The following is a 19,879-nucleotide window of genomic DNA, read 5'->3' on the forward strand; positions in this document are numbered from 1 at the left end:
AGCAAACAGTACAATACCTGTCTCTTCTGGCAGATGAGTGCATCCTTCACCGGCTGGTCGAAGAAGACTTGTAATTTTAGGAAGATTGGCATTTAATTCAGAAATTTTCTGTTTGAATGCCGCATTTGGGCACTGCTTTTAAACGTGCGTTTCATTTTTCCTCAAGAGAAATTTCCTCGTAGTTCTTTCCAGAATACACAACAATTATACGAGTCTGCGTAACAGGATCCGAGCTACGCTACAGTTAGCTACCTATTTGCTCTGGGCTTGCCGGTCTGTGTGACCATCTGACCTATTTCGTCACGTCAATTACCTAGCTAACAAAGAAAGCACGATAAAAAATACTTTTCTTTATTTTTATATCAACTCTGCAAACACAGACAAGACAATAAGACCATAGTGTGCATCCCATGTAATTCAAATTGGATTAAAAAAAATAAAAATAAGGCCCTGTGCGGAGGCTGCTGGGGTAATCTCTACGGGGTGCCTGCAATGTATCAAAATCATGCGATTAATCAGTTTAATTTTTTTTTAACTTTGTCTAGCCCTAGTTAAAACGCAATAGAATTACATTTTCAACCATTAAAAAGGAAATCTCATCTTTCAATTACTCTATCAAACATTAAATAACATAATAATAGTACAATGTTGAGCTGAGGTTTTGAGCTCAAACAGGAAACAGGTCTGTGAGTTAGCTGAAGCTAATGCTAGCTGTTACTGTATCCTGTGTAACCTTCAACTAGCCAGAGTTCAGTCCTTGTGGTTTGGTTTCTACCTGTTGGTTTGATCTACAATGACACATTTATGTGGCTTCATATTCTTTATCTGATAAACCTTGATGAAAAACAATCAGATTCTAGTTTGAACTCAACGTGGATCAAATATGTAGAGAGTGTATTTAGTCTTTGTAGATCAGAGGACTCACCAGTGTTTGTCAGAGATTCTGTTGTGTCGTTGAGGAAAAGCTGCTGGATTCAGTTGAATGTTTCTTTAGAGAGAAACAGAGAGACTTGTCTCGACTGCAGCTCTGCTGTCGCTCACAACAACTTTAATTACGTTTCAGGAAAAGTGACTTTTGATCTCTCCTCTTTTAGTGTTGGTCATCCTCTCAGTGGCCCGTTGCCAGTAGGGAGTGGAGGAGGAAGTATTCAGATAGTTAAATCTACAACAATGCCTCAGATTCTATAAGATCATCATGTGTGTAGATTTTATTTTGTACTCAACAACAGTGTACTTGGTCTGACCACAAACACACTTGACAACCAGCTTGTCTTTTTGTTGTGAAAACGTTTTATTCTGAAAAGATGAGTTTCAACATATAAAATCCGTCTCTGGCGGCTCAAACAAACTTTGCTGTCATCACATGTAGAAAAAGTCAAAACCTCACAGAGGATGGAAACAATGTCGCCGCACACGGACAACGGACACTGAGGAACGGTCCGCCAGCGGCAGCCTCATTGGGCGTTCTTGAAGCAGCTTGGGAACAACTGCAATGAGGCTAAACAACTCTGAAATATACGAGTATTCTCCTCAACAACAACCATAGAGCTCGTGTCTACGAACATGAGGAAGGAAACGTTCGTCCGTGTGAACCAGAAAACACGTTTCTGCTGCCTGGATGCTAAAAACCAGCAGGTTGAACCAATCAGACGAGTCTGTCTTTTTAAAAAAACGAAGAACTCTCGCCGTGAACCGACATGGTGCCAACAGACCGCCGGAACAGGAAGTGGTCGTGTCGCTTTAGAGCGAGGTCTCCAGGTTGTGCGGGGGGCTCTCCGCACAAGGAGGCAGCCGCTCCGAGTCGGTGGGGATCAGGCCGGGCAGCGGGACGGCGTGGTCCGCGGCGTCGTTCCTCTCGTTGGCCGGGAGGATGCTGCCGCCCCCGACGGAGTTCCTCTTGGTGGAAGCGTCGTCCTCGCAGTCGTCCTCTTCGATGACGGAGACCCGAGCCACCGAGTTCTCCATGCGGAACTTGGGCTGGCTCATGAAGCTGTGGATGGAGCTGCCGGACTTGGTCGTGGCCCGGCCTTCGTAGGGAGACACGCTGTCTCTGAAGGCGTTCACCACTCCGACCTGAGAGGCAGACGAGGGAAGAAAACACACACAGTTTGTTCTCAGGAGGCTGAACGGACGCCTTCGGACATCCGGACGGATCACAAACGAGCACTGAGGTGTCTGGAGCCGTGCGGCGGCGTGAGTCCTCACCTGCGACAAGACGCGGCTGAGGCTGCGGCACCAGAGCGCCTGGCTCCTCTTCAGCTCGATCTTGGCGAGGTCGATCTCGTCCTCGTCCTTCATCTCCTTCAGCTCCTCCTCAAGAATCTCCTCCTGCCGCCTGCCGTGACCCGCCGTCCTCAGGAACTTCAGCCAGCGGGTCGGGACGCTGGACACCAGCTGAGAGGGAAGAGGACGCAAACATGACACCATGTGACCCCCAAACGGTCCTACTCCACCTGTCTACTCTCAGACAGGTCTCACCTGTCCCCACAGGAGGCTGCCGAAGCCCAGAAAGATGCACCACAGCCAGTGCTCCAGGTTCAGAGGAACGCAGCTAAACGGTTTCCCACCAAACTGCACGATGACGATCTGCAGGAGAGAGAGAGAGAGAGAGAGAGAGAGAGAGAGAGCGTCACACAGGGAACCCCCTCACCGGACGACCCGACTGGGTGATGGCGACGCTGCTCGCTACCTGTATGACGAATGTTCCCATGAGGATGGAGCAGAAGACGGGGTTCTTGAGGATGCCGTCGAACACATTCCTCTCGCCGTGGATCTTGCGGGCGTTGATCTCGTTGAAGATCTGCATCTGGACGAACGTGTTGAACACGATGGTGTAGTGCTCGGAGGGTGGAGCGTGGAGGGGGGCGTACCTGCCGCTATCAATGTCCAGCAGCGTCTCACCTGTGAAAGGGGAGGAGTCACAGACTGCTGAGTGGGCGGAGAGACCAACCCGTCCGTGTTTCCCCCCTCAGAACGTCCTTCATGTACACGTTAGCGAGGACGTAACGATGAATGACTGAATCCAAACGAGCGTATTTCACGACCCCGAAGTTCACTGACCGCAGAAGAGCAGCGTGAAGATCACGGCCAGCTGGTAGACGGCGTGTCCCAGGATGTTCTTCATCATCGTGCGGGAGATGAGCGGCTTCTGGCGGCCGTACGGGCTCCGGAGCAGCAGCGCCTCGGTCGGCGGCTCGGTGGCGAGAGCCAACGAGGCGAGAGTGTCCATGATGAGGTTGACCCACAGCATCTGCACGGCTTTGAGAGGAGAGTCCTGGCAACACACACACACACACACACAGCTGCTGTCAGCTGCCAACGCATCACGTCATGAGGAAGAGGAGGAGGAGAGGCTCCTCGTGGTTCACGTCTCCTCTCACCTGGGTGATGCACGCTCCGGTGAAGGCCACGGTGACGGCGACCACGTTGACGGTGAGCTGGAACTGCAGGAACTTGGAGATGCTGTCATAGACGTTCCTGCCCCACATCACGGCCTTCACGATGCTGCTGAAGTTGTCGTCTGTCAGGATGATGTCAGATGCCTCCTTCGCTACGTCCGTCCCCGCGATGCCCTGCAGGACGCGGCGTTAGCAGGTTAGCTTAGCCAAACCTGACTCTCGGCCTGGCAGTGGGCCCAGGTTCAGGAGGGGGCGTGGCCACAACAGAGGACGTTTGTTTTGGTTACCATGGCGAAGCCCACGTCCGCTTTCTTGAGGGCGGGTCCGTCGTTTGTCCCGTCTCCGGTTACCGCGACGACCTGCCTCTTCTCCAGCACGGTGCTGTCGATGATACCTGAGACGACGAAGAGAGACACGTGATGAAGAGGAAGAGAAGGACGAAGATGTCTCTGGACCTTCTGCTCTGTCTCGTGTGATCAGAGTCCAGGAGGAAAGATCACAACTAGATTGTGTGTGTGTGTGGGTGTGTGTGTGTTGTGTGTGTGTGTGTGTGTGTGTGTGAGAGTCTCACCTTTGACCAGAGTGTGTTTGTCCGTTGGAGACGATCTGGCGAGAACTCTCAGATTCGGCCAAATCTTATCGATACGCTCCTGTTGTATCTGGAGAGAGAGATAGAGAGAGAGAGAGAGAGAGAGAGAGAGAGAGAGAGAGAGAGAGAGAGAGAGAGAGAGAGAGAGAGAAAGAGAGAGAGAGAGAAAGAGAGAGAGAGCGAGAGAGAGAGAGAGAGAGAGAGAGAGAGAGAGAGAGAGAGAGAGAGAGGATTGTTTTAAACAGTCTCTCGGTCCAGTCTGTGTCTGTTTCTTCAACAAAACTCTTCATGAGTGTCCGACCTCTCCGAGCCGGTCACGGATCTGCTGGTTGAAGTCTTTTCCCTCCAGACACAGGAAGTCCTCTCCGGGCTGCAGGATGCCACATTTGACGGCGATGGCTCGGGCCGTGTTGATGTTGTCTCCGGTCACCATGCGGACGGTGATCCCGGCCCGCTGGCACTTCCTGATGGCTTCTGGAACCTAAAGAGAACCACGCGGAAGGAAAAAGGATTCAACAGAACGTCTCTGCTCCAGCTCCAGCTCCGGAGAAAAGAGTCAGACTTCTTCCTCCGAGTGAACAAACTGCAAGTTGTTGTGCTGTGAAAGCCTCGAGACAGTAAAGAGTCCTAACGTGAGGAGCGAGACCTGTTTCTCCTGCGATGGGCTTCGTGAACACGCTGCTGGTTACCTCGGGTCTCACGGGGTCCTCGATGCCGACCACGGCGATGCAGGTGAGGCCGCTGAGCACGCGGGTCTCGTCCTCCCAGTCCGGCTCTCCGTCGGCGGCGGCGAAGTCTTTGTAGGCGAGGCAGATGGTCCGCAGGCCGTCCGACGCCATCGGCTCGATCACCTTCCTGATTATGGTGTCCCGGTCCCGAGGCTTCAAGGGTTTGGCGGGGCCGGCGGGCGACAGGATCTTACAGCACCTGGAAGCGATGGGGCAAGGGAGGAGTCAGGTGACGGTCATGTAACCGGGGCGCCGCGAGGGGAGCGCTGAACCTACTTCTTGAGCAGGATCTCAGAGGCGCCCTTGCTGTACATGCGGTAGCTGCCGTTGTGGTTCTTCAGCACGGTGCTCATGGACTTCCTGGTGGAGTTGAAGGTGTAGACCTTGAAGAGTTTCTCTTCGGGGAACTCGTTGCGGACGGTCTGGTAGTCTCGTTGCAGGTGGAGGGATAATCCCAGTAAGGCACATTCGGTCTTGTTCCCCACCTGGCGAGCCAGCCCGCCCTCCTTCTCCGGAGGCTGCAGGGAGCAGAGGATGTGACAGGAAGTCAATGTTTTCAGAGACTCGTCGGCTTCGGCATACGCTGCTCCTTCACTAGACTTCCCCACAGAGCTCCAGCTGCTGGGACTCGCTGTCACTGAGTGTTTCCTGCCTGCTGGTTCCAGGGCGCTGCCTGTGAGCCGCTTCACCAAAGATGGAGGTTATTTTCTCACAGCGAGTCATTTAAAAAGCTTTAAGAGACCCGAGCAGGTAAAACTCTGCCGTATAGCACAAGAAAAATAGAAAAGATGTTTTTAAATTTCTCTCATTTGCTCATCATGTAAAGAGCCCTGAGATGTAGGAGCTGCTCCTGAGGGGACGCGGGGTCCTGAATCCATGACTGAGATCGACTGTTATTAAAATGGATCCATAAATAATCTAGACTAATTAAAGGATGGGTCTAGTTGCTGGAGAGTCTCAGCAGAAGGAGCCTCTGCTGTCATGTATGTGCTCTGATCTGTGCAACTCAGATGAGTCCTGAGCGGCTCTCTCAGCCAAAACGCTTAACTCACAGAGCGTCCCGAGCGGACGGCTATTCTTAGAGCTCACCATAATCTTGGTGGTGTAGGCGCAGTTGACCCCGATGCCGTGGACCAGCAGGTCCAGGGTCGTGGCGGGGATCTGGCCCGGCGCTGGCAGCTTCTTGGAGAAGACCCCCGAGATGAGGGCCTGCACCACCGTCATGCGGTTCATGGTGAGCGTGCCCGTCTTGTCGGAGCAGATGGCCGTGGCGTTGCCCATCGTCTCGCAGGCGTCCAGGTGGCGGACCAGGTTGTTATCAATCATCATTTTCTGGCGAAAGAGGAGCGCGGCGTTACTCGAGTCTGAGAGCTTTTCATCCTGAATTTATTAAAACTGTACACCCCCACCGACGACACTGAGCGCTAAAGAGAACATTAGAATCACACAAGACACGCCACGACTCCCCATCATGTTTGAACTGTGACAAAGGAGCGTCATGTGACTGAAGCGCAGCGTTCAGGCTCCATGTGCTCACAGACCTTGACTGAATAGGCCAGGGAGATGGTGACGGCCAGAGGGAGACCTTCAGGCACGGCCACCACCAGCACCGTCACACCGATGATGAAGAACTTGACCAGGAACTGCACGTAGATGGAAACACACTCTGTGGTCAAGTCGACGCCCTGAATCCAGAAGGTGTCAATCAGGAAGCGAGCGATGAGGATGATGACGGTCATCAAGGACATGAAGAGACCTGGAGGCATCGAACAGTAACATCGACGGACAGTTTAGTTCAGGGACCTGATCGGATACGAATATGGAATATGAATGATAGAATATGAGTGATAAAATATGAGTGATAGAATATGAATGATAGAAGCTGCATCTCCAGCTTGTTACTGGAACGCTCAGGTTTCCATCAGGAACGTCTCTCTTCTGTTTCTACCTGCTTTGCCGATCTGCACGGCCATTTTGTTCAGCTTCCCCTGGAGGACTGACTTCTCCCTCTTTTGTGTTTTCTTCTTCTTCTCTGGTTCTTCATCCTCGCAGAACGGGCGCACCTCTGTGGTTTGGCCCTTGTCTCCTTCTGCAGAAGAACGCAGAGTCAGCAGAACCATGACGCTTCTCTTCAGGAGAGAGAGGTGTTACGTTTGAGCCACTGGAACGCTTTCATGGAAAAAGAGTCGACGTTCATTAACACAAACATCACAGCTACTCAACAATAGAACCAACTGGATGAATAAGTGAGGGAAGAAGGAAGCGCAGTGCAAACACTACGTAAATAAAAAGATAAATGTGAAGCTGGAAAGATATTCACAGATCAGGATCTCATGATGACTGAATGTATGAAAAGAGATCAACGGAGGAAGAGCTGATCGTGATGTATGATGCAATCTGCCTTCAACAGGATCAACGAGGTAAACACCAGACTCCACGACTACAGCAGGACCTGAGGATGAGGAGGATGAAGAGGTGTCAGGGTGTGGGTCCCACTGCCCACTGGTCCATTACACATGGTCAGACACTTTGTGGTCAACGGGACGCCCTGAATCCAGAAGGTGTCAATCAGGAAGCGAGCGATGAAGATGATGACGGTCATCAAGGACATGAAGAGACCTGGAGGCATCGGCAGAGACGGACAGTTTAGTTCAGGGACCTGATCGGATACGAGGGATGGAATATGAATGATAGAATATGAATGGGGGAATATGAGTGATAGAATATGAGTGATGGAATATGAATGATAGAATATGAGTGATAGAATATGAATGATAGAAGCTGCATCTCCAGCTCATTACTGGAACGCTCAGGTTTCCATCAGGAACGTCTCTCTTCTGTTTCTACCTGCTTTGCCGATCTGCACGGCCATTTTGTTCAGCTTCTTCTGGATGGCCGACTTCTTCCTCTTTTGTTTTTTCTTCTTCTTCTTCTCTGGTTCTTCGTCCTCGCAGAACGGGCACATCTCGGTGGTTTGGCCCTTGTCTCCTTCTGTGGAAGAACGCAAAGTCAGCAGAACCATGACGCTTCTCTTCAGGAGAGAGAGGTGTTACGTTTGAGCCACTGGAACGCTTTCATGGAAAAAGAGTCGACTTTCATTAACACAAACCTCACAGCTACTCAACAATAGAACCAACTGGATGAATAAGTGAGGGAGGAAGGAAGCGCAGTGCAAACACTACGTAAATAAAAAGATAAATGTGAAGCTGGAAAGATATTCACAGATCAGGATCTCATGATGACTGAATGTATGAAAAGAGATCAACGGAGGAAGAGCTGATCGTGATGTATGATGCAATCTGCCTTCAACAGGATCAACGAGGTAAACACCAGACTCCACGACTACAGCAGGACCTGAGGATGAGGAGGATGAAGAGGTGTCAGGGTGTGGGTCCCACTGCCCACTGGTCCATTACACATGGTCAGACAGCGCAGTGGAGGACGGGGCTACGATGTGTTTACTGTACTTATTGTGTTGGAAACCTGTAACACAGTGTGTGTTTGTAGGTGTGTGTGTGTATGTGTGTGTGTGTGTGTGTGTGTGTGTGTGTGTGTGTGTGTGTGTGTGTGTGTGAGCGTGCTGATCCCAGCTCAGTGATGAGGTCATTAGTGGACAGTGAGGCAGGAGAAGAAAGCATCTGCCGAGTTGAAGGCTGATAATCTGCTTGGTGCTAATCAGCATCAGCAGAGTCAGGAGCAGCTGCTGCTGCACCGGCAGGACACACACATACGCACACGCACACGCACACAAACACACACACCCACTGCAGCGTGTGGGACCATAGGGACCAGGAAGGAACCACCAACATTGTACCGTGGGAACAAGTTGAGGTTACAGCTCAGAACCCCGAAGAGGAAACCAGGAAGTAGAGTCCACATGAGCCGTGCAGCAACACAACAGCAACACAAGCAGCCTCAGGTAACTGAAGCTGTCAAACACAGTAACTCACAGAACTGAAGCAGTGATGCGCTGCTGTCCGTGCTTTGCTTTGTTAAAGAAAAACAGCCACCAGAACACAATATGTTCGTCTGACGGACACTTTGCTTTCACGGTCAAAAGACGACCGCATTATGGAACAAAACATTAAAAAGGTAAATTAAACATGAATATTATAACTGTTCCCTGAATAGTGATACTTTGGTACCACACAAAGACACAGTTGTTCTGCGCCTTCGCTTCACGTCGTGGCTCACGCCTGTGAGACGGAGCTGTGACATCAGCAGAGATTACAACATGAGCGTATCCGTCGTGTGAGTGAAAACACACCTGATACTCTTCATCCAGCTGTTCATTCACTCAATCATTACAGCAGTGGTCGTTGCAGGTCCACTCGATGAAGTGGACCTTTCTTCTAGTGTTTACTTTCTCAATATACCTGGGCTTATTCCTCTATATATCCTGTACATATACACAGGTTTATCTGTTCTTATTTAGAAGCTGACATGTATCTGCTCTGAAGTTCCTCTAACAGGTGAGACATCAACTCCACAGATTGAGGTGACCTGATGAACGGAGGCAGCGTGCTGTTGGAATCCTTTCTTCCTGAACTTACTGTTCTTGTCCAGCTTCTCTTTCTCTTCTTCTCTCTTTGCTTTCTCAGCCTTCTCCTCAGCATCACCGTCAGCCAGCAGTTTGAAGATGATTCCAGACTGAGAGTTCTCACCGACGGCGACGACCAACATCTTGCCAGAGCCCTCCATCACATGGGTACCTGAGAAAGAGAGAGGGGGGGAGACACTATTTTTATACCGTAGCTTTATTATATTTTATACCTATATTATACTGTAGTTTTATTATAAGAGCTGAGGTAAATTCCATAATTTGATTTGTGATTAAAATTGACTGAAAAAAAAATCGACTAAAATTGTTGATTTGGAATAATAATCCTGAAAGTTTTTTTTGGTCGTGTGAATAGAGAGCAGAGTGAAGCACCTGACAGCAATGCGGGATCTTTGTTGATGCTCTTCTTCACCAGGTCCGACTCTCCGGTCATGGGGCTCTCGTCCATCTTCAAGTCATTGCTCTGGATGAGGACTCCGTCAGCGGGGATGAGGTCGCCTGGAACACACACAAGTACGCTGTGACAACAGCTCACACACATCAGGTCATGCTGCATCATCATGACATCGTCTCACTATCACACGTCTTACTTTGTGACAGGACGAGTCTTCAAAAGTCTTTTTAATGAAACAATGTCAACTTCCTGTCCTGAAAGACACTGAGGGTTGACGTTCTAATCACAACTCAACCACCAGCTCTACTAAAGACAAGAGCTTTTTGTCTCCTCACCGTATTTGACGTGTGCAACGTCTCCACCTACGATCTCAGTGACTAATATTTGGATGACTTGAGCCCCTCGGACGACGGTGAACTTCTGTTCCTGCTCGATTCGGCTCTGGAGGCCGCGGAACTGCTTCTCCTTGCTCCAGTCGTTGAAGGCCGTCACCAGGACCACGCAGACCACGGACAGCAGGATGGCGGCGCCTTCGATCCAGTCGGTGTCCGACTCCTCCTCCCCTGCGCCACTGGCTGCTTTACCGCAGTCTGAACAAAGACAACGCTACAGGTCAACGCTTATTATGTTTCCCCCGCTGCTTCACCAGAGACCAGATGTAAGACATAGAAGTAGAACGCCTGGAGTTCTGCACACGGCCATCAGGTACAGGAACAAATCACTGGAACACTTTCCCTCCAGGTGTTGGCATGTTTTCACATGTAAGCTTAATGTTTACATGTATGTAAAAATGGGTCATCTCTCAACAAGTGTTGCACTGCCCTGCTTCTCCCTCGTGTTTTTTTAACCACCGCTGTTGTGACCATGTACTGCCATTCCAGCACTTTGCATTGTGGGATAGATTAGGTGAGGTACTGTTTAATAGAATAAGGGGTTCATGTGGATGTCGAAAGTATCTGCTGTAAAATGGGACTTTCTTGGCAGAATGTGTGTGTGTACTTCACACAGTCTCATGATAACAAATATGGAAATATACGTTTGTGACAGTTTAAAACATATGAACTCACTTCTTCTCTCCACGTCTGGCGGGCTGTAGAAAGAGAGGGCGAGTGAGATGACGGCTGCAAGCATCAGGATGATGAGCGTGAGGTCCTGCAGGGCTTCCCAAACCAACTTCAAAAATGTTTTGGGCTTTTTGGGAGGGATTAGGTTCTGTCCAAAGACCAGCTTTCTCCGCTCTAAGTCCTCAGAGTTTCCGTCTAAACCTGCAACAGGAGACACAGAGACGACGTCAGAGACTCGTCCTGGTTTACACCGTCACACATGCTCCTCTTAACACCAGCGAGGACAGAAGTGACGCACACGGCTTCCCTGTGATGTGGTGGACATCTCTGAAACACACTCTTGGGTTTTTATATACAGTTACACATTATTTTAACTATGAATGTGATGACTTTTTTATTTCCAGTGAAATAAAGAGAACATGTTCCCAGTTTAAATCCTGTGTCATTGTGTTGATTGTTCATTTATCTGTTTTAATTTACCCTTTTCTTAAACCTCTCTCTCTCTCTCTCTCTCTCTTCCCGTTCATCTCTCCCTCGTCCTGCTATTCCAGCAACAGAAAAGGGGAGGAGTTAATGTTGTCCCCTTGTCGCTCCGTGTCACGCTAAACTCTAAGCCTGCCCACTTTTTAAACGGCCAAATGAAATGAGAGGGATTTGATTTAAATCTCTGGTGTAAATCTACGCGCCGCTCAACATTACGTTTCCTTGTGAGATACGTCACGACGCTCGCGCTGAAGACGCTCCAACTGCCGCTTAAATCAGAGCATACGCTCAGGGCTCTCAAGTGTCACGCATTGAGCGTGCCGACCGGCGGCGCGTATATTTGTCGTCGTCGTCGTCGTCGTCGTCGTCTCTCTCTCTCTCTCTCTCTGTCTGTCTGAGCGGGCCTCTCTTTGCTTTCTATGGAAATAAAACTGCGAGCTGCCCTCTGCTCTCAGGTGAGTGGGATTACGCTGGCAGTTCATTGATCTGACCCCCAGCTGTCGCCACAAAGACACACAGGGAATTAAAACCTGCAATAGATTTTTCTTTCCCACCGATTTCAAGCTGCTTCTGACATTTTGACCTCCCTCTCTGTCAGCGGGAGCCGATGAACAGCGAAGGCGTTTACCGAGTGTGCGTGAGACGGACAGACCGAATGAATTAGTGATGAGCGGGGAAATGTCACAGGGCAGACTAGTGAGTCGCTGTTCAGGTCAGCGTGGGACACGGCGAGACGCACCGTGTCCACCGTCTGCGTTCAGCACGGAGGCGAGGCGTCGGGGCGGTTGTCCTTCGTCAACACGACAGAGTTTGGATCCTTTTAAGCGGATTCTGTCTCTGCAGTGGACTCTGATGGAGTTGAAGCGAATGTGTCGATTAACTCCTCGCTGAAAGCGTCCGGACGCCAGGATGCTGTGCTTCGCGTTGGGCTACGGGGTCTAAGTTTAGCAGATGCAGAGAAAGCCTGAAAGTCCTCCGGTCGTCTGCTGAACGAGAACACACGGCTCTCGCTGAGCCTCCAGGACTCAGCAGAGGTCACATGGTGAGGAGGAGTGATGAGCATCGCTGACTGCTTTGCATTAATTAGTGACATTGAACCAACCTCAGTTTATTATTACAACATTTCTGTTTCGGCGCCACCAGGCAAAGCTCTGCATCAGTTGTTGGATTTAAAGTCGATGTTAGAACGTTGGCAGCGAGCAGAAAGAGATTCAAGAGCTTTTTCATCAGCGAGGGACAGAAAGAGTCGGCCTGAGCTCAGGTTTTAGTTTGTCTCTTTATTAAATAGTTCAGAGATTCCTTTGACACTATTTTGCCAACAATGGCATCGTTACGATAAGCTGAGGGTTCCGGTGGAGAAGCAAAGCTGAACACAACAGACGGCCTGTGTGGCATCAACAGACAGGATGAGACGACTACAGTTCCACGGTCGTTTGAGTGACAGGTTGGTGCCCTGAACAAGACGAGGGCCCAGAGGAGGGATCACACAGGAGGAGGGTGCTTTCCAATGAGGCAGCACAAAACAAGTTAAATTGTTTCTTAGATTGCAGAGAACAGACGTTTTCTTAAGCAAAGCCACTCCGCTGCCATTTTGGTGGTTTTCAGCATCACAGCAAAGCAAAGGATCATGGGAGCGATGTTAATAAGAAAGTATTTTCTAATTATTAAATGTATGAAAGGACCATAAATGAACTTTGTCAGTGGACGACTTAGAATGATTCAGCTCTTTAAACCTGATGAGCGGTTTTACTTTTGATCTTCCTTAAAGCAAAACCTTGTGAAAAATCTGTTAAAAAGGGGTTTCAAAAGACCGTTTTAGCCTTTACAGACTAACAGAAGTGGTCCTCGCTGCTGTGAATCCTCCGTTTGGGACGTTTCCCCTCATTTAAGAACGGGGTTCACAGACTGGAACGCGTTGCGTTGGTCTCACTGTCCTGCAGCTGCAGAGGGAGCAGCAGGATCAACAGAGCCGAAGGACACGGCTGACTTTGACCATCGACGGTGCCTAAAGCCAGACTGAACCGAACATGTGTGCACGCCATGGGGGGGCGGGGCCTGTGAGTCATCGGTGAAGGGCCTTTGACATCGTTAAACAGCAGAGTAACAAACATTCACAGCGGAGCGTCCCCCGAGGTTGAACTTAAGTCGAACTTTGCGTTCACGTTTGTGGTGCTGAGACGCACGAGCCGAAGCTTCGCCCGGGGGCCGAGTGTCTCCGCACGCTTACCTTCGACAGGTGATGTTCTCAGTCTGGCACAGAGCCCGCTCACGTCTCCGTAACTTTCCTTAATCTTGTTGACCAAGTCCGTTCCTCTCAGTTCCATGAGCGCGCGCAGCTCCTGCGGCGTGCAGCCAAACTCGGCGTCGTGGTTGGCCTCGGCGCGCCGGCCGTGCTTGGACCCCCGGAAAGAGTTGTTGGCCATCCTGGTTGTTGGCCTTCCCGAAAAAACACAGACTCAGTGGTCAGGAGCAGAACTGGCCTTACAGGGACTCTGTGACTGGAGGGAGAGAGAAGGATGTTGTCACTGTAGAGCTCTGGGAGAACAAACAACAAGGAAACAAGAAGCTCCAGAGGAACCATGGCTACTTCTCTCAATACAAAGGTCACCAAGGTCACGTCTGAATCACCAAGGTCACGTCTTTGGCAACGTTTCAGGAGTTCATAGCTACATGAAGATTACACATGAGGACTTCTAAAAGTTTGATTATGATGCAAAAACATATGATGTCAATAAAGTAAGAGGTATTTCATTCAATTCAATTTGACTTTTACAGCCCAATGTCACAAATTTGCCTCAGTGGCCTTAACAATCTTGTCCTTGAACCCTTGCATCATAACCCCCTCACCCCTCTCCAGAAGCGCCACTGAGGGCAGAAGTGCAATAGAAGTCATGTGTAGAGAATATACAACATAATAAATGGACATAATACAGTCAACCCAACTTTTAGCAATTAAGGAAACAACAACCTAAAGAGAGACGATACTCGCTGGCAGCAGGAGAACCAAACACATTTGAACCTTTAAAAGTGTGTTCAGTGTTGAACCTCCTGATCAAACTAACTTCTCCTGAAGCACTCGGGTATCTGAACTCGGGCTCGTTCCATCGTCAGTAACCAGCTGTAGGAGCGGCTCCCCAGTTCAGAAGCTAAGATTCAGGACATTTTAATGGTTGACTGAACAGGCGGGACGGTGTCTCCGTGTGGCAGCGCGTTGTGTCTGCTAGTGTGTGGACTCACAGCCTTTACATGTGTGTTCCTCACAGGTTGTGACCTCTGTGCCTTCAACTGTAATCTGTGTCAATCAGTCAGCCGAGGCTTAATCTGAGCAAGAGGAGCCTGTTTCAGGTCGAAGGGGAGGAAGGAAAGAGCCGCTGGGAGGCTAATGGGCTGAACTTGTCATACTGGTGGATGCAGCTTTGCCGCTTACTGGACATAACCAGCCCCATAACTGGTGTCACCCGATGGTCCGAGCACACAGAGTCAGTTCACAACAGGGGACTCAGAGGGGCTGTACGTCTTCACGTTGGAGACGCTAAAGAGGATATTTTAGTCATCTTAAAGCTCGTCATCAGAGCGGCACACAGCAGAACACGACACAAACTGACGGACGTGCCCAACAGGTGGAAAAGACCAAGCAGCCGGCTCTCTCTAAGAAAACACATGCGGGCTGTTTGACAGAACCAACAGCCAGAGCCCGTCACCCTCCAGAACACAGGATTGTGACTTCATCACTGCAGCGCTGAGGAGAGAAAAGCCTTTACTTACAGAAACTTCCCCCATCACCTCCTGTTAGCAGCAGCAGGTATTAGTGGCGTTCCGATTACTCTGAGCAGCGTCACACTCACAGCTCCAGAAACAGCCCATAACCCGGCCACAGCTCCTCAGCCGGCAGTCTGCAGACCCGCTCCGAGACCGAGGTGTACTCCACAAGCTCTTTTCTCAAAAACGCAGTTTGACCTTCAGGAAGCTCACAGCCACAAGCAGCGCTCCATCGGAGAAAGAAACAGGAGTTTAATGATTACCTGAGGAATGCCTCCCTTAATCGAATGAGACAATGTATATATATAGAGAGAGAGACTGCTGCAGCTCCTCCTGCCGACACCACACAACAGGTCCAGAGTCACAGACCAGGTCTACTCACACTGTACTAAACCAGCTGTGGCTTGAGCTGTGCCTGCTGAAAGGAAAACATGATCGAAACAGAGACGAGGTAGAACTGATGGAAGTGGTGGTGGGGGGGGGGTGTACAACTGGGAAGCAACCAGCAACAGCAACACCTAGCAACCCTCTCACTGTGACATTGATCCAGTGTCCAGCGCTCAGACTGCATTTAATATTGTTCACTCTTGTCGTTTCATTTTTTACAGACACACACATACAAACTAGTGCACACTTTTCCCTTCCCCCACCATCTGAGCAGCACTGATGCTGGCTGACGTCAGGTGGCACACACACACACATACACACACACACACACAGGTGGATTACAGCACAGAGACACAGGTGGATTAACTAAACACACACACAAACGCACACACACACACAGGGTAATATCACTGTTCACATTTGCATCATAGTGTTTTAACACTGAGATAGTGTGACCTTTGACCCCCACTCTAAAACTCACTCTATAAAGAAGTCCTTTTAGAAGTCGCTAATCTTAATTATTTAAAATGTTTCGTGCACAATAATGTGTTAATTTGCTTCTCGGGAAATACAAATCAGACAGGAAAACATGAAAGAAGGTAAAACAGCTACCATGTTTGTTTGGATTAAGAAATGTGATTTTAATAACTTGCTCTGAAAAGTTGTCGTGCAGGCCGGATATTAGGAGATTTATCAAGTGCTACTCAAACTACATTGTAGGGAGTGGATCGTGTTTTGGCTAAACAATCGTTACAACGACAGTACATTGACATACAAGTACTAACACAGATTAAAACACAAAGTCTGGAGGTGCAACACCTACTGGGATTTAAGTGGCACAGGAAGAGCTCTTTACAGTATTCAAAAGCATGAAGGCATTGTGGGAATATGGAGGAAAGAAATGGCCGTTAACTTTCTGAGAATCACTCTAGTGGACTATGCACACACCGCAATGAACCGGAAACTCAACCATGTAACAGATAATGCAACAGGTATGACAAAGAAAGAAGGGAAATAGTATTGGGAGCAATTGATGGAAAACACAATATTATAATTATAATATTATAATAGTGAGAATTTAGTTTTTTGTAGTTCTGCTTATTTTCCTGCATATCTGCTCCCGTCCAGCAGGTGGCGATAATGCTCCGCTGCTTTTTACCAATCGCACCAAAGAATAAGTGATGAAGCCGGTGTGGAGGAAGAGCGGTCCTCTCAGAGCTCGGAAACAGCTGATCGTGACGTCACTTGTCAACATGGCGGACTGGAATACAGGTATTGTTTTTGTTGTGTGTGACACGTACTCTCTTTTAAACATGCACATGTATCCTATCCAAGGAAGAAGTGAATTATTGTGCTTGCTTTCTGTATGGCAGTGGGTGCGGGGAAAAACCCGTTTAGAGACCCTGTTAATGTTGCTTTCTAACAAGAATACCGTGTTCGGTTCACACTTCTTCTGGTCCTTCGAACAGGACACGGTGGTACGGTGGTCCGAGTGAGTCAAGCCAGACCCCGTCGTCCCCCAACCAACCAATAAATCTCTGCGGCGGGAAACACTTTTAACGGGGGAACACGATTCAGTAACTACTTAACGTTGTTTGTATTCTGTAACGTTAAAGAACTGCCGTCGTGTGACGCGCTAGTCCACGGTGGCGCGCGCCAGTGAGAAACGGGTTGAACTGACAACAGCTGGAAGGGCCGCCAGTTAAGACCGTTGGAAATCTGTCACTGGGGAAAACATCAGGTTGATTCTGCCGCTAACTGACACTAACGTTCAATAACAGCCGCTATCTACACCTTCAGTTGAGTCAATGTGTCTCACTATATATTAATATTTCAAATTCTGTGTGAAAAAACACTTGCGAAGATAATGATTTAACGTGGAAATGGACGAAGCGGACCCGGCCACGAAGGGCTTAGGCTGCACGAACAACGTTCAATAACAGCCGCTATCTATAACTTCAGTTGAGTCAATGTGTCTCACTAAGTAAATACGAAGAAATACCATTGTGTAATTACAAACGTACAAATTGTGTAATTACAAACGTATATATATATATATATATATATATATATATATATATATATATATATATATATATATATATTCAAATTCTTTGAAAAAAAAACACTTGGCAAAGATAATTAATTAACGTTCGCTCGTGCCAGCATACAGAGTTCTTTGACTCCAGGTGGCGCCGCGGAATTAGCAGCCTGACCCCGGCTGACTAACGTAGTTCCCTCAAACGACCCTTCATACTTTATTAAATGATAAAATACTTAAATATTGAAATACACACTGTGAAAGTTAGGTTTTTACTTACCGCTATTTGACTTAAATGTACAGGTGTCGTTAGTTAAATTGGTCTCGCGCTCATAATTTCAAAATGTAACTGTTTCCTGGCAAATTTCTCCCCGTGGCAACAAAATACGTCATCACGTAAGTACGTAAGATCGAAACGTCAGGAAACCAAAATGCTTTTTTAATTTATTATTACTTCGGATATATTTGAGTAATGAAGACAGAAGCAGCAATTACATAGTTATGTGGAGTTCATTTAAACACAATTGTATATTTATTTTTTGCTGAAAACATCATTTTTTTTTACCATACATATATCATTTATCACAATTTAAACTGTACTGTATGTTTACGTGTCTGTTGCAGTGAAACTAAACCCAAGAAAGAATAAAGTTTCTTTAAAGAGGACATATGCTGTATCTTATTTATCACTTGTTCAGCAGTTTGTGTCCATTTAATTAGAATTAATTACGCCGTTTTCCCAATAATGCGTTTAGAGAACTCAAAGTGTTATCACTTACATATTTGTAAATTAATATTATGAATGCAGCAGAACCTGCAGAGGACTTTACACGGGAACACGGTGTCTGACACAACCCGCTGTGTTTGTGTGTTTTCAGGTCACGACTCTGTGGGCGACATGCTGGACACTGAGAACAAACGCCTGGCTGAGAACCTGGCCGCCAAAGTCTCCAGACTGAAGTCGGTAAGTCCCCACCAACAAACTCACCATTTCACGAGTGCACCATCCACACAGCTACACGCTCAACACCCGCCATCTCCTCCCTCAGCAGTACTAGGGTGAAGGCGCCATTTGGGTGCAGAAACTCACCATTTGGGTTCAGACACTTATCATTTGGGTGCAGAAACTCACCATTTGGGCGCTGCGTTTTGTTTAACCGCATAATGTGTCTTGTCTCTGAATCCGACAGCTGGCGTACGACATCGACAGAGAGGCTGAGGATCAGAACGAGTATTTAGACGGTATGGTGAGTACACCTGGCCTGGAGAGCAATATTTTATTGATTGATTTCTAAATATTACTTCTGATTGGCTCCTTCAACAACTTGTGTCCCATGCTTCTGTGCCACCGATACACTCTCCTAAAGGCTCATGGGAGATGTATTTGCCATTTGTAAGGTGACCTCTAAGCCGTCCTAGACCAGAGAGTGAGCTAAAATAAGCTGTAATAATAATACCGGCTCGTCTGAAATAGTGGCCAAAATCACAATCTTTACTTCCTCTTCTCCTTTTCTCATCAGGACTCCAACTTCCTGAGTGCGACGGGCCTGCTGAGCGGCAGCGTGAAGCGCTTCTCCACCATGGTGCGATCCGGCAGAGACAACCGCCGCATCCTCTGCTACGTCTCTGTGGGCCTGGTCCTGGTCTTCTTCCTGCTCTACTACATGGTCTCCAGGATCCAGAGCTGACGGGGTTAACGCCACCGACACAAATACAAACAATCAGCCGAGAGCCGACGCCCACGTGGAGCCGGGAGACTTGGACGCTGGGTCTCATCTCTGGGGTCGTCCTGCGCAGGGGAAGACGCTTTATTTTTTGCTGGAGTAGGAACAGGAAGTAAAGCGGACGGAAAGTAGTACGGACAGGAAGTAGACAGAAAACATGTTGTTGAACCAGCAGGGGGCGTCGGGGGGGCGTTGTCATACCAAAGATGCTGGAGTTTATTTAAAAAAAACTAAAAACATGTCAGCAGAACTTTTGATCCTGCGTGCCGCTGCCAGGATGTCCTTATGCAGGCAAAGAGTAGGTGGAGCCTGAACGCATCACGGGTGGGAGATGAACCAACCAGAGCCGAGAAGCGCTATATATATATATATATATATATATAGCGCTTCTCGTGTTTACATGTGTTTACATTCCAGATGCCAATCAGCAGATGTTTAATATTGTTATTAATACATGGCATAAATGGAGTTATTGAGGTTCTGGACAATATGAAAAGTAAAGGTCATCAATAAAAATGTGTATAGTTTATATATATGGTAAAAGTTTACATTTAAGGTTTCTTGGTGTAAATATTTCCTCCCGACATGGAGCTGTGAATATCGCTTCAAATCAGAAATAAAGTCGTGACGGGGAAATGCAGTTGTGAAGTTAAAATACTATAAACACCTTTTTACTTCTGCAGGATATCATGTCTGTTGTATTTAATCCCAATATATGCAGTCTCCCTGAACACATTTTTTATATAAATAT

At 48.2% G+C, this 19,879-nt stretch overlaps 2 protein-coding genes across 3 annotated transcripts; one reads left to right on the forward strand and one right to left on the reverse strand.

The window, feature by feature from the left end:
* Positions 1 to 1,267: 1,267 nt before the first annotated feature.
* On the reverse strand, positions 1,268 to 17,792 carry LOC137804113 (plasma membrane calcium-transporting ATPase 1-like). 2 transcript variants are annotated; one of them, XM_068603134.1, is made up of 21 exons: positions 17,685 to 17,792; positions 13,445 to 13,715; positions 10,738 to 10,935; positions 10,006 to 10,260; positions 9,649 to 9,774; positions 9,269 to 9,427; positions 7,563 to 7,706; positions 6,664 to 6,804; positions 6,257 to 6,471; positions 5,805 to 6,047; positions 4,992 to 5,233; positions 4,677 to 4,914; positions 4,289 to 4,468; positions 3,970 to 4,057; positions 3,686 to 3,792; positions 3,381 to 3,572; positions 3,061 to 3,274; positions 2,690 to 2,901; positions 2,479 to 2,586; positions 2,206 to 2,394; positions 1,268 to 2,073 (listed from the first exon to the last, which is right to left on the reverse strand). In XM_068603134.1, exons 2-21 carry the CDS (start codon positions 13,638 to 13,640, stop codon positions 1,741 to 1,743), a joined length of 3,780 nt encoding a protein of 1,259 aa, XP_068459235.1. In that variant the 5' UTR covers positions 13,641 to 13,715; positions 17,685 to 17,792; the 3' UTR covers positions 1,268 to 1,740. The 2 variants fall into 2 exon arrangements, with proteins under 2 accessions (XP_068459235.1, XP_068459236.1); XM_068603135.1 differs by lacking the exon at positions 7,563 to 7,706.
* LOC137804116 (BET1-like protein) lies at positions 16,603 to 19,877 on the forward strand. Its single transcript, XM_068603140.1, has 4 exons — positions 16,603 to 16,635; positions 18,283 to 18,368; positions 18,595 to 18,651; positions 18,925 to 19,877. Exons 1-4 carry the CDS (start codon positions 16,617 to 16,619, stop codon positions 19,090 to 19,092), a joined length of 330 nt encoding a protein of 109 aa, XP_068459241.1. The 5' UTR covers positions 16,603 to 16,616; the 3' UTR covers positions 19,093 to 19,877.
* The last annotated feature ends 2 nt before the right edge of the window (positions 19,878 to 19,879 follow it).

This window comes from Clinocottus analis, unplaced genomic scaffold, assembly GCF_023055335.1.
Source record: "Clinocottus analis isolate CAN_PGR_092001 unplaced genomic scaffold, fCliAna1.0.p SCAF_6, whole genome shotgun sequence".
NCBI classification, from domain to species: Eukaryota; Metazoa; Chordata; class Actinopteri; order Perciformes; family Cottidae; genus Clinocottus; species Clinocottus analis.

Bases quoted from the DNA above. Each gene is read 5' to 3' on its own strand.
- LOC137804113 (XM_068603134.1), bottom strand. From the start codon at position 13,640: ATGGCCAACAACTCTTTCCGGGGGTCCAAGCACGGCCGGCGCGCCGAG. The intron at 6,472-6,663 runs GTAGAAACAGAA...CGATGCCTCCAG, and splicing joins CGTGCAGATCGGCAAAGCAG to GTCTCTTCATGTCCTTGATG. The intron at 6,048-6,256 runs GTCTGTGAGCAC...CTCTTTCGCCAG, and splicing joins CCCTGGCCTATTCAGTCAAG to AAAATGATGATTGATAACAA.
- LOC137804116 (XM_068603140.1), top strand. The intron at 18,369-18,594 runs GTAAGTCCCCAC...TGAATCCGACAG, and splicing joins AAGTCTCCAGACTGAAGTCG to CTGGCGTACGACATCGACAG. The intron at 18,652-18,924 runs GTGAGTACACCT...TTTTCTCATCAG, and splicing joins ACGAGTATTTAGACGGTATG to GACTCCAACTTCCTGAGTGC.